We start from the raw sequence: 15,411 nt of genomic DNA on the forward strand, positions 1-15,411 counted from the left end.
TCTAACTCAAATTGCAATTCTCGTGTTCCTGTTGCATTCCCCAAAACTAGACCCAGAAAAGCTCTAACTCAAATTGCAGTCTTTGTATTCCCCTAATTGAGTCTCAGCTTCACTCTAGACAAATGACTTTTTTAGCACAGTGTGAGCTTATTTTCCATCATGGGTTAGACTGATGGAAATGCTGGTTCAGGTGGAGCAATCCTCCAGTACATTTAAGCCTAAATAAGAGTTTAGTCTGAGAACCAGCAAAACAGTGAGGTTCTTTGTGACCAGTAACCTTTTTGAACGATACCTTTTCTTACTGAGCCCCAGTCCTCTCTGGCCCCAAGCAGTGGAAATCTGATCCCTTTGGTCTGCAAATCTCTCTTTGAATTCTTATCATTCCCCTCACAGAAGAGCTGTAAACCCACTGATGAATGAACTTTGCACAGATACTTCCTAGAAACGTCACTGCCTGGGAAGAATTGCGTCCAACACTTCAGCTCTTGTATTGGGTTTTAAACTAAGGAGACTGAAGCTCACATACATCTACATCTCTCTACATTTGCTTCCCAAGCAGATTTTTGGGTGTATGTGCCAAATTTTCCTTATTTCAGGCATCAAGCCTTTCTATAATTATAGAAGGGATATATTCAACAGAAGAATGTGTTGAAGAATAGATAAATCTCCTGCTTAGGAATTCAAGATTCCTTGTCCACCTCTCATTCAGCAACGACTCAGGTTTGCTCCCAGGGGGCCTGTAAGAACATCCTACCCCACCCAGACAGCCAGGTATCCACACCTTCAAGTAAGGATAATTCACTGCACACAGCTGTTGGTCTCACACATCTCCCATATCTGCAGCCTCTTTTTCTTACTTTGACCATTATTTCTTATTAGCAACACCTTATTCCCAACTGCTGGCAGCCACTTAAGTGAAAACCCATAGCACCTGAGCTTCCTTGGTTAACAGCCCTGCTTGGAACTGCATGGTCAGAACAGTTTTGAAACAGTTTTTTCTAGTACTGTCCATGCTTTGGTTGAATCATAGAATCAGAGTATTTCCACAGTTGGAAGAGACCCATAAGGATAACTGAGTCCAACTCCTGACTCCACGCAGGAGCACCCAAAAATCAGACCGGAGGTAGCCTTACATTTGGCTCCTTTTTCAAACCATAATGCATTCAATTCAAGCAGCTGAGAGGAGCTTTTAGCTTTCCTACTCAAGACCTTCTTACTGCAAAACATTTTGGTTTCATCTCGGTTATCAAATGAAATCCTGCTGCTCATCACAATCGCGTGATATTTTAGCAGAGCTCTTTAAGACCACGACGAAGGGAGGTTCAGGTTGGATGTTAGGAAAACTTCTCAGAAAGCATGGTCATTGGCACAGGCTGCCCAGGGAGCCACCATCCCAGAAGGCGTTCCAGAACCATGGAGATGTGGCACTGAGGGACGTGGTCAGTGGGCATGGTGGAATGGATTGGGCTTGGGGATCTTGGAGGTCTTTTTTGACCTTAATGATTCCATGAAGAAACAGTGCCTTGAGGACAACAGTATTACTTTTTTGATTGGAAACAATTAACACTGAGCAGCCAGGATCTCTGAGGCACCAACTATAATAGGCCATCTGAAGCTAAACCTGAGAACAGGTTTCTGGAGCAGTTAGAAAGGTGAGGAGAAAGGGCAGGGCCAGCAAATGGCCCAACAGCCACCAGCAAAACATAAAGCAACCAAAGAGAGTCAGCCCAGAACCAAGAGCCTGACCTTATAAGCAGCAATGGTGTGTGTGGGTAAAGGTCACAGGTGGGGCTCTCAGGGCTATGGCCCTCTCCAGTGATGGAATAACAGCCTGTTTCTAATGCTTTAAGGAGGTGATTGATTTTAGTTACAGCACCTTTCTTGGGCCCCAGTCAACTCAGCTGTAAATTAGTTTTGGAAACCAGTGGCAGCCAGACACAATGGAGAGGCTTCCATGTGCTGTCACATGCAGAAATTCATCTGCCTTGATCACACTGGGAAAGGCATGATTGAGCTGCTCTCTGTGTTATAAAGCTGGGATAATGCACTTGCCTGTTAGGACACAGTACTTCCCCAGCACTGAGCTTTGAGGACCTGCCTGGTTTGTATTACCAGTAAAAAAAGAAAATGTATCAGGTGTATCTTGATGGCTTTTGCTCTTTCCAGGACCGTCTGAGGTTCCATTCATTATGTTCTCTTGTCACAACACATTTTGATCAACTCCCACTGCTGCTGGCTGAGCCACCCTCCATCCTGCCCACTTATTGGCAAAGGTGTTGGGCTTTGGGCCGTGTTCTTTCTCATGACTGAGCTGGGTGAGAGGCATGAAGTGGGTGCCTGTTCTGTCCATGTTTTTTTGTAGGAGGAAATCAGCTACCTGCTTCTGTCTTGACATTCACACTCTGCAACTCACTGTTCACTTCCTGCTGATTCCTTCAGACACTGGTGCTTTAATAAGCAAAAATTGGGAATGGCTTGCAGAATAATAGAGTCCAGCTTGAGAGACGGCGCTTTGAATATTATTTTTAGAGTCTTCTGGGGTCCAAAAAAGGGGAAGGTTTGTGATTCACCCATTTCCAACCATTTGACCAACAGCACGAATGGCTGTGTGAGATTCAGAAGTAAGCTGGGATTTGTCATTAACAGGTTAACTGCAGGTGCCAAACAGAAAGTCACCAATTTCCTGTAGAATCAAAGCCATTTTGCCTGGTGATGCTGAAGTAATGTCTAATTCTGTGAAGGCAGTGCCAAAATGTTTACATGTCAGGAGAGTAACCCCATTTACTGATGGGGAAAGAAAGGCAGAGCAAGTAAAAGCTTTCCTAGGGAGGACAACTGTATGAATTGCACCACTCTTCCAGGTGAAAAGAATGGAACTGCCTTATGCTGGCATTTCACCACTCTTCCAGGTGAAAACAATGGAACTGCCTTATGCTGGCATTTCATGCCATACAAAAATAAACCTCCTTTCACTGAACCATCTCTTTTCTCCTGTAGAATTGGCCAGATGGTCTCATAGTGGTAAACAGAAGGAGATCCTCCTGTCCCTCCAGCATCAACAGTCCTCAGTGCCATCATGGCTGGGCTGTTCTGAGAGGCAAGGATGGGAATCCTCCTTCTTAGCTTTGTTCAGCTGATAACACCTGAAATAAAATGAATAAAAGCTGGGACAGCCTTGCTCTACATAGTTTCAGAACATGCTGAATTCCAGCCATGGTGAGAATATTCAGAGCTAGATTCCCTATGATAGCATTTCAGTGTGTTGCCTCAGCCACAAAAAGAAATTAAGGGGGAAAGAAACCCAGAATAGAGCCCAAGCTACAGAAGGGTGGATCTGAAAGAAGAAGGGTGTTTGGCACTCTTTGAGTGGTGGATTACAGGGCTGTGTGTTAAGACATTGAGTGGGGAGAAAATAAGCCATGAGATAAAGAGTCAAGGTATTTGTATGTTTTGTCTGATCTCAAGGGGTGTTTTTGTAAGCACAGTAAAAACAGGCCTTGTTGGTGTAAGCCAGTAACCGCTATGCTGCACCCAATGGCAAAAATCCCATCGACGTCCCCATGGCCAATATTTCTCTGCTGTCACCAAGTCCTGAAATGTGTCCCACTGACTCATAATGCAGCAAAGCCGGAGAAGGAATTGCTAACATTAATAGCCATTCAAATGCCAAGCAGGGAGAGAATGTGGAGCGAGTTCTGCTGTGTGTCGTGATTCACATCTACAGCTTTCCTGCATGAGCTACCTGTCAAGAAGAAGGCTCATCCTTGTCTTCAAAATGTTCTTTCTCTGTGCAGTCACCACCTGCAGGCACCTGGAGTAAATGAACCACGAATGTCATTTTCACTCCCTGTCCTCTCAGACATCATGGTGCTATTTAGAATTCGTTAGGGATTGAAAGGTGATGAATAATTCTCCCTCCCCACTCAGCAGATTTCAGGGCTTGTCTTTGATTTGGATGCCTAAGGGCTGGACAGTCAGCTTTTGCTAAGGAGCATAATTCCAGTGTAGCAAACCCCAGGGATTCCAAATCACGACCAGCAACCAACTCATCTTTTCAAACTGTGCTCTGAACCATGCCATTGTTTTGGCTTTTTATTTCTGAAGTGAAAGCTAAGGTTTTGTTTTAAGTGCGTGCCTCCAGGAGCTGGGGCTTTGGGAAGAATCTCCAGTATCGTAACAACATCAGCGAAGAGATGCTGAATAATTCCACAGCAAGGGAGCTGGAATTTCACTGGCAATTAAAACAATTTGTAAATCAGTGTTATCATTTGGGCTTGCATGGGTAAGAAAACCTCGGTTCACCTTCCCATGTTTTGGGATGTATTTTTTTTTAATCTACTTTCTAAATCTGCATCTGCACACAGTGAATCTGGAAATAGTTTCTTGGTGAGACGTTTGCTCTTTGCCAGAAATATCAGCCATCCTAAGTGGGTACGACATGAAACAGAGCATAAATTTGGCCTGAAAAAATCCGAATAATCAGAGCACCATTCCCAGGCTGACCCACTCCTGGTGTCCGTCTGTCCCACCTGTGTCCTTTGGAGATACCCACACCCTGCAGAACGACACGGGGATCTGAATTCAGACCCTCATTTCTCTGCCTATTGCTGTTTATCGCAGTTCAGAGAGATCCAAACACAAAGCCTTTCTCATTTTCCCCCCAAATCAGCCACAATAATCCAGATCCTGGGACAAGCACAGCTGGAAATGTGCAAGACTTGACAGATGCAGGCTCTTACCCTTCCTCACATCTCTTCTCACTCAAATACTTAACCACCGTCCCGCGTTTGCTGCACTAATATGATCACAAAAAATAACAGAAGCGTTTCCTCCGGTTGAAGTGCGCTTTGATCCCGCTTTTGTTCCCACGGAAGATGCTTTCCATATGGGTGAGACGTGCAGGGACGGAACATATGTGCAGAGGGCAGCTGTGTCGGCAGCAATACTTACATATAAATGCACTCTCCGTGGGGTGGCTGTGTTTGACCCGAAGTGCACAAAGAGTGCTGGTCTCATGGAGTAAAGTTCACTGCTAACGTTGAGAACGGGAACATGAGATGAGGCCCATTTGTGAGCATTGGCAGCACAGAGATGTGGAGTCGCTGGTACTGAGTCGGTCTGTGGGAAGACACTGGGGATCCTCTCTGCTGCTCCATCCTCTTTTTTTTAGGGCAATTGCTCTGGGACAGGACGGATCCCATAGGGCCTGAGCTCTGTGAACACACAGCCGTCCCTGTTTTCAGCTTGCTGTGATTGCAGATGCTTAATCCCAGGTGTCACAGGCAAAAGGTGCAAGGACTTCAGACTTGTGCAAGCCACAAATGCACTTTTCCTGATTCCCTTGGATGCTTAAAGCCCTGCCAATACAGTCCTGACAAACAGCACGTGGTTCTGTGCTCACAACGTGCAGGGTACTGCTGTTCTCTCCCAGGCGGGATTGGACTCAGTGATCATTATGGATCCCTTACAGCTCAGGATATTCCATGATTCTGTCTGATTCTGTGAGTGTACCCATACCACCCTGCCTGCCTTTCCCTGAGCTCTGACTCAATCACCAAATTTACACCATAAAAAAGAGGAAAAACTCTAGTGAAGCTAAACAGAGCTGTGAGATTTAGCTGGATTTTAACAACACAATGAGGTCCAGGAGCCATGAAAATCTATAGGATCTTATTCCTGTGGTGCTAATGGAGATGATACAGAGTAAACAAGAATTTTCTTTAGTCTGGGAGCTGCTGAGTCCCTATCAGCTGTCCGTCAGTGAAATGACGTGTGACATCAGTGCTGGCTCTTAAACAACCTATAATCAAGCAGCTCTGTAACTTCTGACTAATGACACAGTCAAATTGCATCTCTGGGGCTGAATTGGCACTTACTCACCAGGAGGTGCGTGGAAAACTTCTCTCTCAAAGCTGAAGAAACCTGAATCTGACAAACAGGAAAATGAATGGTGAGGGAAAGGAATGCAGTCCTGGCATTTTAGGGGTATGCAATGAGATATTTTGTGGCAAAGGATCTCAGGACGCTGGTAGCACGTTTTATTTTACTTAATTTTCATATTGCAAGTAATTGAGTTGTGCTACTGGCTTTCTATAAAACTCAATCTACTGAAAACAAAGCAGGAATTTCAGCATCCTTTAGAATCATAGACTCATAGAATCTCCAAGGTTAGAAAAGACCTCTAAGGTCATCCAGTCCAACCATTATCACCAATACTTCCCACTAAGCCAACTAGTCAGCCTGCAAGTCAAAGGCATTAAGAGATCAGCTGAAGTTTCTTTTGGTTCCAGCACAAACTATTGGGAGATAATGGAAGATGAAGGCTCTGAGCTGTATCCAGTTTTGCCACTATTTATTATTTTATTCCAGGAAAGACATTAAGACCTCCACACGTGGGATCTTTAAAGGCCAGGAGGCAAAAGAGGTCATTACTCCATCCTCCTATATGTCACCTACCAAAGGGTGTCACCTCATAGTGACACTGCTGCATAGGACACAGGCAGCCTTATGCTGTACACCTTTAAAGAGAAGAGAGCTCACCACTCCGCTGGGTTATTTTTTCTCATGGTTAATAGCAGTCATTCTTTAAAAAAAAAAAAAAAGTTTTATTTCTACTTTAATCTTGTCTGGCTTGCACTGCCAGCCACAGCCTGTTTAAATGTCTCTGCACATTGAACAAAATACTTTATCATCAGGCTTAGCAGCACTGTTTGAATATTACTCCTACTTGCTACCAGTTCTATCTACCACTGATATTAACCATGACAACAATATCACTGAACATTTCACTCCCAGAAAAAAAAAGAACACGCTCTTAGTATTCCATGGAAGGTGAAATGGCCCCCAAGAACCTGGGCAATGTGATGTTTTTCCTGTTTTGCCAGGTATTCAGGTAGACAGCATAAAAGGTTATGGGATGTTTCTGAGCTGTGGGCAGAACCAGTGTTTGCAATAGAACAGCACTGCTTTCCATGCCCATCTGGAGAGGGCACCACATTTCCCAAGAGGCATTAAGCAAATACCAACATGTCCGTGGCCCTTGCGAAGTGCAGAAGGATTCAACTCATCATACAGGAGATTTGGGAATTGAAATGATTTCTCCCCCCTGCACTGTAGTTCAGTAGCTCAAGGTTTAAATATGCTGAACTCAACTTATAGCGCTGAGGAAGATTAAGTTGCTGGCACAAATAAGAAGGAAGTCCACATTATCTCTACTCTGATTTTACTTTTAGCTCTGTTACATACTGGGTTTGTTGAGTACCAGTTCTATTGATGATGTTTCTTTGGAGCTTGTCCAAAGAAGGGCAGTGATGCTGTGAAGGTTCTGGAGCACAAGTCTGATGGGAAGCAGTTGAGGGAATTGGAATGGATCACTCTGGAGAAGAGGTGGCTCAGGGTAGAACTCACTGCTCTCTATGATGCCCTGAAGTGAGATGGTGGGGGTCAGCCTCTACTCCCAGGTAATAGCAATAAGATGAGAGGTGATGGCCTTCACTTGCACCAGAGGAGGTTCAGGTTGGGTATTAGGAGTGAGTGGTCATTGGCACAGGCTGTCCAAGGAGCGGTGGGGTCACCATCTCTGGAGTAGTTCCAAAACTGTGAAGATGTGGCACTGGTCAATGAGCATGGTGGGACAGGTTGGGGTTGGACTTGGGGATCTTAGAAGTCTTCTCCAGTGCTAATGATTCTATGATCCCATGTTTCCTTCTATAGGCATTAGTAATGCTTCGTTTACAGGACAGTGTTCACATATAATGAAACCTGGAGGCAGAGCTGGTCTTAACCTACGAAACATCACGGATAGCATGACCAAATGCCCAGCAGAGAGAACCTGCTGTCCCAAAACCCAAGTTGCATCCACTCCTGGAAAGAAAGAGTTAATGACAACACGCGATGGGACCCACTCACAGCAAAGTTTGTACACTGTCAGTGCATTTGTTGTACTCTGACAGTGTGTTGTTCCAAGGCAACAAATCTCTACACCAGTGTACTAAAAAAGGCTGCGTTAATAAATTAGCATGCTGATTTCTATCTCCACCCCCCTCAAAAGAACAAGAAAAAAAATGAGCAAGAGGCAGACTCTGACACTGGCTCTTCACTATTTTTAGCAGACTTTGGCAAGGCACTCGCATTCCGTTTCAGGCGAACCAGAAGTTGCAGCAAACAGGAATTGTTATTGTTTACCCATTTTCACACTCAGCCTTACACCTGGGCTTGTTTCACCTTTGTCTTAGCACAAGATGGGAAAGCAGTGCTGCACCTAAGTGGAGAAATCAAGGAAAAATGGAGGAGGTTTGGGACATTTTGAATCCTTTCGTACTCTTCATCTGCCAATGACTTCAAGCAGAAAGCTCTCCAAGAAGCTCATTTAGTTGTTTTTATAAGAGGAAAGTGATGCTAACTTGCTGAGAAAAATCCTAAATTGCAGATGTACCTGCTTACACTTAACTGCAAAATAGGAACTGCTGTCTTGACATTGTTGGTCACAGAAAATGAGTGTTGAAAGCGACAGTGGAAAAGCCATATGCAGCAGCAAGAGGGGAGTAGGGAGCCCCATGTCTGGTGTTTGATGCGTGATCCCAGGGCGGATACCTGCAGGCAGACCCCAGCACCTCTCTCCCTGCCCATCCCCTGTTTCTTCCATAGGGGATGGAAGAAAGATGGCACTGCTCTGCGTTTCGCAGCAGAGGCTGTGCTCAGCAGAAGCAGAATGAGCGCATCATTAATCACACTGCACTGTTTGCGTCCCCTGGTCCAAGCAGTGTTTTGATACATTCCCACACGGGCAAAAACACCCTGAGAATTCCTCGCTGGGTTTTGCCGCTTGGAAGCATTTGCTGCCCTCACTGTCACTTTGTTTGGCAAAGAAAGGAAAGGATTCAGAAGGAGAAGATTCAAACCAAAGTTCAGCACTCTCAGGATTCAATTAGAAGGCTCTTGTTGCTTTGCAAGCTTTTCTAGAATCAGCAGAGGTCCAACAAACAGACCAACCCCTGTCAAGCCGAGGAGGTGATGCAGAAATCAAGGAAACTATTGAGGGTGTCAAAGGCATTGCCATCAAAATCCTCCACAGCATCTCTTCCTGAATGCACACGGTTCTGATTTGTGAGGGAAAAGCAGGAAGGCATGTGTACATAAGTGATAAAAGAGCAATTTGTTAGAGGCCTGACTATGAAGTCCAAAATAAGCCAATTACGATTCTGTGATTCTGTGACACCACGATATACTTGCTGGGAAATTATTTTGCTCCCTGTGCCCATGATAAGCAATTGCAACTAATTGCTGTCAACAGAATGATAGAATCACTTTCCTTTTTTCTTTTTTTTCTTTCCGTTTCACTGGAGTTAAGTAAGAAGCAGCCTTTCCCTTGACAGCATATGGGAAATGTTTTTCTCTTTTTTCTCATTCTGGATCCGTTTTGCAAGACTGGTCTTAGAAGTGCTGTTATCACTTATCCCACCCCCGCATCGCATGGAGTTTGGTTTTCTGTTTCACTCACACTCAGGCAATATTGTTTTTATTTCCAAGCAGAGAGAAGTACCAAAGAACTAGAGGATCCTGTTATAGTGGCTGGTTTCCAGTGTCATTCAGGAAAAGCAACTAATTTCTAAGTGCTGCAGCAGCAGCATTGACTCTTTAACACCCCAAGTGTGTCTCTGTAGCTTTATAGTTACATCTTTCCATCAGTAAATCTCTTAAGCATTTACAGACATCCTATTCAAATAATCTTATAAGCAAATTATTCATATCATTTAATAAGCAAGCTAAGAATTTGCTTCTAAAAGCAGTAAGGGGCTTAAATTTTATTTGAACAGAAAAAAAAATTAAATGTTTGGCATTGGGAAGAATTCACAATGTTTTAAATCAGTAGATATCAAGCTAAATCCTTTGGTATCAGTATTATCATTAGGAGTTGGTCTAGATGACCTTGGAGGCCTCTTCCAACCTTAATGCTCCCATAGCCTACTTTTAAAAATGCTGTTAGCAATGCTGTTTCATCTTCAGTTGGCACGGCCACTTGGAGTTGACTACAGTGTCAATGAGTTCCAATAAATGCACAGCCAACGGCTTTGTCACTCATTTGCTGAATAACCCCTGTCAAACCACCTCTAGTATTTCGATGCTGTTCTGCTTCCTATAGAATAAAAAGGCCCACAGTGCTCTCCTTGCTAAGGACCCATCTACATTGCTCTTTGGATGCTCTCTGGGAGTTAAGATTGCAGGTAGATATTACTTTGTTACGCATTCCAACTTCAGACCATTTCTCCAGTGTTCAATTTCTTCTAATTTCTCTGCATTTCAGATGCATGCCGCAAGAAAAGCTATTTCCTGAAAGGCTGCAAGAGAGAATGAGCGCCCAATATCTAATGCTTTGAAGACTTCTAGTTGGTCAACCCAGTAATCCAGTACTCAGACTTCCAAAATGCTGTGATTTCCTACCCTTTGAAACCCCTTTTGATGACCTCCTCGACATGATTGTTATTTGGCTAACTGATCTTGAATGAGAAGTTCTAGAGGGAGCAATTTTCCTGTATTACTTGCTGTCTGTTCTCTTGCCTCAGGCTGTAAATGGGAGAAGCCAATGCTTGTATAATGAAGTGGGTGTCTTGAGCCTTGAATTGATCTCTGATAGCATCCATGTAATTGTACAGCATCATGCATTCTGAAAGACTCTTTCCTGCAGGAATTAGGCTTTGAGTCATAAATTTTCCAAGACAGAGCAGAATCTTATTTACGTTTTTCCAGTGTTTAAGTTTCTTTGGTTACCTGCAATTTCTCACTGCCTCTGCCTTAACACTCTGTATATTTTCCATTTTAGGTTCTTTCTTTCCTACAATCAAACCCCCGGACACACTTTTTAAAATAACATTTTGGCTTGGATATTTAAACAGCTGCATCAACCCCATCATCTATCCATGCTCCAGTCAAGAGTTTAAGAAAGCGTTCCAAAATGTCCTGAGAGCGCAGTGCCTCCCAAGAAAGCATGCAGCGAAAAAGCAACCCCCAAGCTTCAACCTCAATCACCCCAACAGCCAAAGCATGGGAGGTGGCAGAGGAGTGGTCCGCATCCCCGTCGGCTCGGGAGAAACCTTCTATAAGATTTCCAAAGCCGATGGGGTCTGTGAATGGAAGATTTTCTCCGCCGCGCAAAGCGTGCCGACGAAAAATGCGATTCCTAAGGACAAGTCCAGCTGCACTGCTGCCAAAGTGAAAAGCAAAGGCTTCCTCCAGGAGTGCTGCTGTGCGGGCACTGCAGGGAACGCGGTGCATGAAAACTGCAAAGTGCCAACCATTAAAATACACACCATGACCCTCAGTGAGAGCGGGGAGGATGTCTAAAGGCTCTGCCAATGTGAGGCCGCTGCCTTCTCATTGGGATTATCCATTTTGTTGGGGATTGGAGTAGATGCTATAGCAGTTGAAGGAGTTGGGATGAGGAGTTTGCATGCTGGAAAAGAGAACCAGGCCTTGTGGGGAGTGATGGTGGAGTGTTGGTAGCCTGAGGAAAGCCCTTTAAAGACAGTGAATGGCTTCAGTGGATGGTGAGCGCCCTCTGCTCTTCCAAGGGACGTGGCTCCCCTGAGATTTAAAGGCCTTGTTTTCACTGCATTTCCCTCTTTTAAAGTCCAGCTGCTCAGATTTAGATGTGATGTGGGAGCAAGAGCCAACTACAAGGACGCCATGCTGATTTCAGCATGGATGCCTGCAGACAGCTCCAAGTTTAGAGCCAATTCTGTGATTTTTTATTTTTTTTTTCAATATATAGATGTACAAACATTGATGCAACATCCAGGAGAGCTGAGGTTGGGAGGCTCAGGTCTTGGGACAGTGTTTACAGATCTCTGCTTATGTTTTGTTAAGGGACTGTGGACGAGAATGCATTCCTACCATGTCTTGCCTCTTTTGTTCATCTCCAGCTTCATTTGGGGAGATCCTACAGCCCCTGCTGAAGAGCAGGCAGCTCTTGGGGTGACACCTTCAGCTGGGCAGTCCCATTTTGTCCTCAGTGTGTCACATCCAAGCATTGCACAGCAAATGCTCCTCTGGCTCTTGCTCTGTTTGGAGTGGCTCTGAGTTTCCCTTGGTGCTGAACATGTCAGTAAATTGTACAGCCAAGAGAAACTTGATCCCAGTGGTGCACTCCTCCTAGCTCCAGAGACAAGAACTTTTCTGTTTTACACAACCAATCTCCCCCAAATCCCCTGATTGAAATGAAAATCTGCATGCATCCTAAGTGTGTTTGAAAGGTTTCTGCACTTTGATGTCTGATAAAATTCAAAAGGAGGTAAGACATCATCAAACAAGGCTTAAACAGGTCTCTTTTATTCACCCGTTTGTTTCCCTTCTTCCAAGTTTAGCAGAAAACACCTGAAACCTCAGAAACTCCTGGCCCAGGTGCTTTCCCCAGTCACACCTTCAGGTACTGCTGTGCCACAGTCACTGGAAAAGCTGGATGTCCCATGGTCCCTTTGCCCAGCATTATGCTACATCCCTCTGCAGTGCAAAGTACCCTAAGCCTTCCAACCCCACATACCATGAGGTCAGGAAAGTTATCCTTCTTCAGAGCAGTGAGAGCTAAACCCAGTAACTAACTTAAGGCCATACATCCTCATGAGAAAGGCCCCTTCCTATGGGAATTTGGGTGAAAAACATTTGGGAGCCTGGTATATTTTAATGCAGCTAATCTAAACAAATAAATAAATAAAGGGGGCTGCTCAGCATCTGGAAAAAAATACAGAGGAATTCTCTGTGCAGTATTAGAAATAGGCAGCTCTTGACATGCCTCCTCCCGAGCCTGCCAACTGAAAAATGCTGCTTCCTTGAAACAACACATGAGCCTCCACTCATGTCTCAGCATCAGCTCCTGAGACGTGCAGGATATGCACTGGTTTGAAAAGGAAAAAGGCTTAAGATCAGCGTTTTCAGGATGGGACCTTGGAAGGACAATCCTGGTAATCTTGATGAGGAATCACTCTTTGTTCATCTCTCATTCTGTATGGTCTCCAGCATCAAGACAATATTTATTTGTTCTCTCATTGAAATGCTGGGTCAGAGAGCTACAGAATGTCCCATACAGGTTAAAATTAGAGAAAACTTCAAATCCAGTCCTTACTGTCAGGCTCTTATTTATTTCCAAAAACGTGTACTTGCAGGTAGCATATCTGTAGCATTGTCCCATTTTTATTAAAAATAAGAAATCCACTCCACCCTTTGAGCTTTTCCTCAGGTTTTCAATGATTGGAAACCAGGAGTGCTAAAATACCATGAATAAATATTCTCATGGTATTTCAAGCCAAGACCAGAAGCAGAAAAGCTGGAAATCTCATAAGAAAGTCATATGAGACTCCAAGCCAAGGTTCTTGGTCTCATGGGGTTCAAATACGTGGGACACTCGCTTGAATAAAACCTGAACTCTGAAACACTGAAAAAACACCCATTAAATGGAGCTGAACTACTCAGACTGAGTATCTCCACTGCAGCCAGGTTCTGCCCCATTTGGACGGATACCTGCTGTGTAACTCAGACCAAAGGGTCATTGTGCCCTCTCTCCTTTGGAGTTGTGAGAATTCCGACCTTAGGTTTGTTGTAGGCTCTGCAGTGTCGGGCGTGGGGTTGTTGTGGAGGTACAGGTGGGTTGGAGCAAATGGGTTTGGTCATTGAATTTCAGAGCAACACAGCTGGAATCTGCAGTGAGTATAAAGCATGCTGGTGGCAATGTCTACGTGGACAGGTCTATGTAGCACCGTGCTTCAAAGAGGCAGAGGTTAGGATAACAAAGCGGGAGGTGGTCAGATCACAGTGTCACGACTTTCATTGAACTGTAGAATCATTAAGGTTGGAGAAGACCACTAAGATCATCTAGTCTAACCATCGACCCATCTCCACCGTGCCCCCTTAAGCCACATCCACTGGACCGCGTTGATCCATTAATCAACGTGTCCCAACTGGAATCAGAGAGCATCCTGCTGTCCACCATTGTGGACACTGCTGTCGCGTTTCCCACCATCCACACTCATTCAGATCAACATTCTGTTTCTGGATTTTCACATGCTCTCTAAGATTATTCAGGTCTCAAATTTTCTAAGGTTTTCCCGTTGTCCAAAAAAATGCCTCCGTGTTTTTTCTCTGCCAAGTTCAAGGATAAATTACACATTGTGTAAAGTGATATTTTCCTTTGCCAGGCTTCTGTGGCATTGGAAGGAGGAAAGGTTGAGTTCAGAATATTTCTTGTTCTTCTGCTCGGAATCAGCAGACAGATTTCACAAAGTTCTTCAGTCTTGCAAAATGCCCTGCTTGACTCCTTGTGTTCTCTGAGGGTTAACGATGGCTGGAGCATCATGTACAAGCTGTGGTCAGCTAGGAAAGTTCTTAACACCATGCAGAAGTGGAAGGTCCTAGCTATGCCCAGAAGTCAACTAACACATTCTGTAAATGAATTTATCCACTATTACTTGCCTAATTGCAACGAGACTCCAAGGGAGAAGGGTAAGCTCTCTGGCCAGACTAATCCTTTCTTTTCCCCGCTACATCTTATAACCTAGACCTTTCCCAGCTACGAAAGGGAGCTAATCCAGAACATCATCAACTACTTTTTGAAGGTATTCACAAGCAAACGGTTCAATGTATGACAGCATTATGGAAATCCAAGGCACTACAAGAGCGTTTGTCGTGCGTTAAAACAAAGATCTCCCTCCACCTAGCTTGGTAAATATAATTGAATCACTTCTTTCCCAGGAGGAGGTTATAATGTTTGTATTTGAGATTCAAGTAAAATGTCACGCATTCTAGGCAGAGCGTGCTGCATATTTCTCATACTGGCAGAGCAGGGGAAAAATAGCTATGGGGAAATGAATTGCTAAAAAGAAAGGCTGGTTATTGCAAGCAAATATCACATCGGAAATAACATGTCTTTTAGTTGCATGACATGCTCAGAGTTAATGCGGATTACTGTCTGTTATACCAAGCTCAAATCCAAGCTGAAAAACATCCTCTGCTTCAGCATCACAACACTTCTAGGTCTTTTTCAGAGCCAGAATGTCCAAGGGTTTACACCGGAAGGCAGAACTGATTTCCCATTACTCAGTGTGTCAGACCAAAGGACAAGAGCTTCTTGTATTGACCTGCACTGCAACTGTCAAAACTTGGCCCTTCTTCTGAAGAAACAAGGAAAAAACACCTTAAATCTAGTCTGCATCAGATTTCCCTTTAGAAAGCAGCTCCACTCTGCTAATAACCACAGCATCATTAGTCTGTGGTACAATGAAAACGTGCTGAATATCGTTAAGTGCTCAGTTGTATTCATCTTACAACTGTGGGAATTGTACGCAAGCTGGGGCCGTTATTTTGCTGTTGTTTGGATGGGGGTTTTTTGGTTTGTTTTTTTTTTGCTTAGACAGCCTTTGGCTGAAA

The 15,411-nt window shown here is 44.2% G+C and overlaps 1 protein-coding gene across 1 annotated transcript in view; it reads left to right on the forward strand.

Annotated features, from left to right (window-relative positions):
* Window positions 1–11,340, forward strand: part of ADRA1A (adrenoceptor alpha 1A) — a 14,571-nt gene extending 3,231 nt beyond the window's left edge. The window contains exon 2 of the mRNA XM_042835430.1: window positions 10,820–11,340. Within this exon, the coding sequence (XP_042691364.1) occupies window positions 10,820–11,340 (521 nt within the window). The remainder of the gene's footprint in view (window positions 1–10,819) is intronic.
* The last annotated feature ends 4,071 nt before the right edge of the window (window positions 11,341–15,411 follow it).

The sequence above is a fragment of the Centrocercus urophasianus genome, unplaced genomic scaffold (assembly GCF_019232065.1).
Source record: "Centrocercus urophasianus isolate 14NV4802_14NV808 unplaced genomic scaffold, USGS_Curo_1.0 seq_52, whole genome shotgun sequence".
Classification (NCBI taxonomy): Eukaryota; Metazoa; Chordata; class Aves; order Galliformes; family Phasianidae; genus Centrocercus; species Centrocercus urophasianus.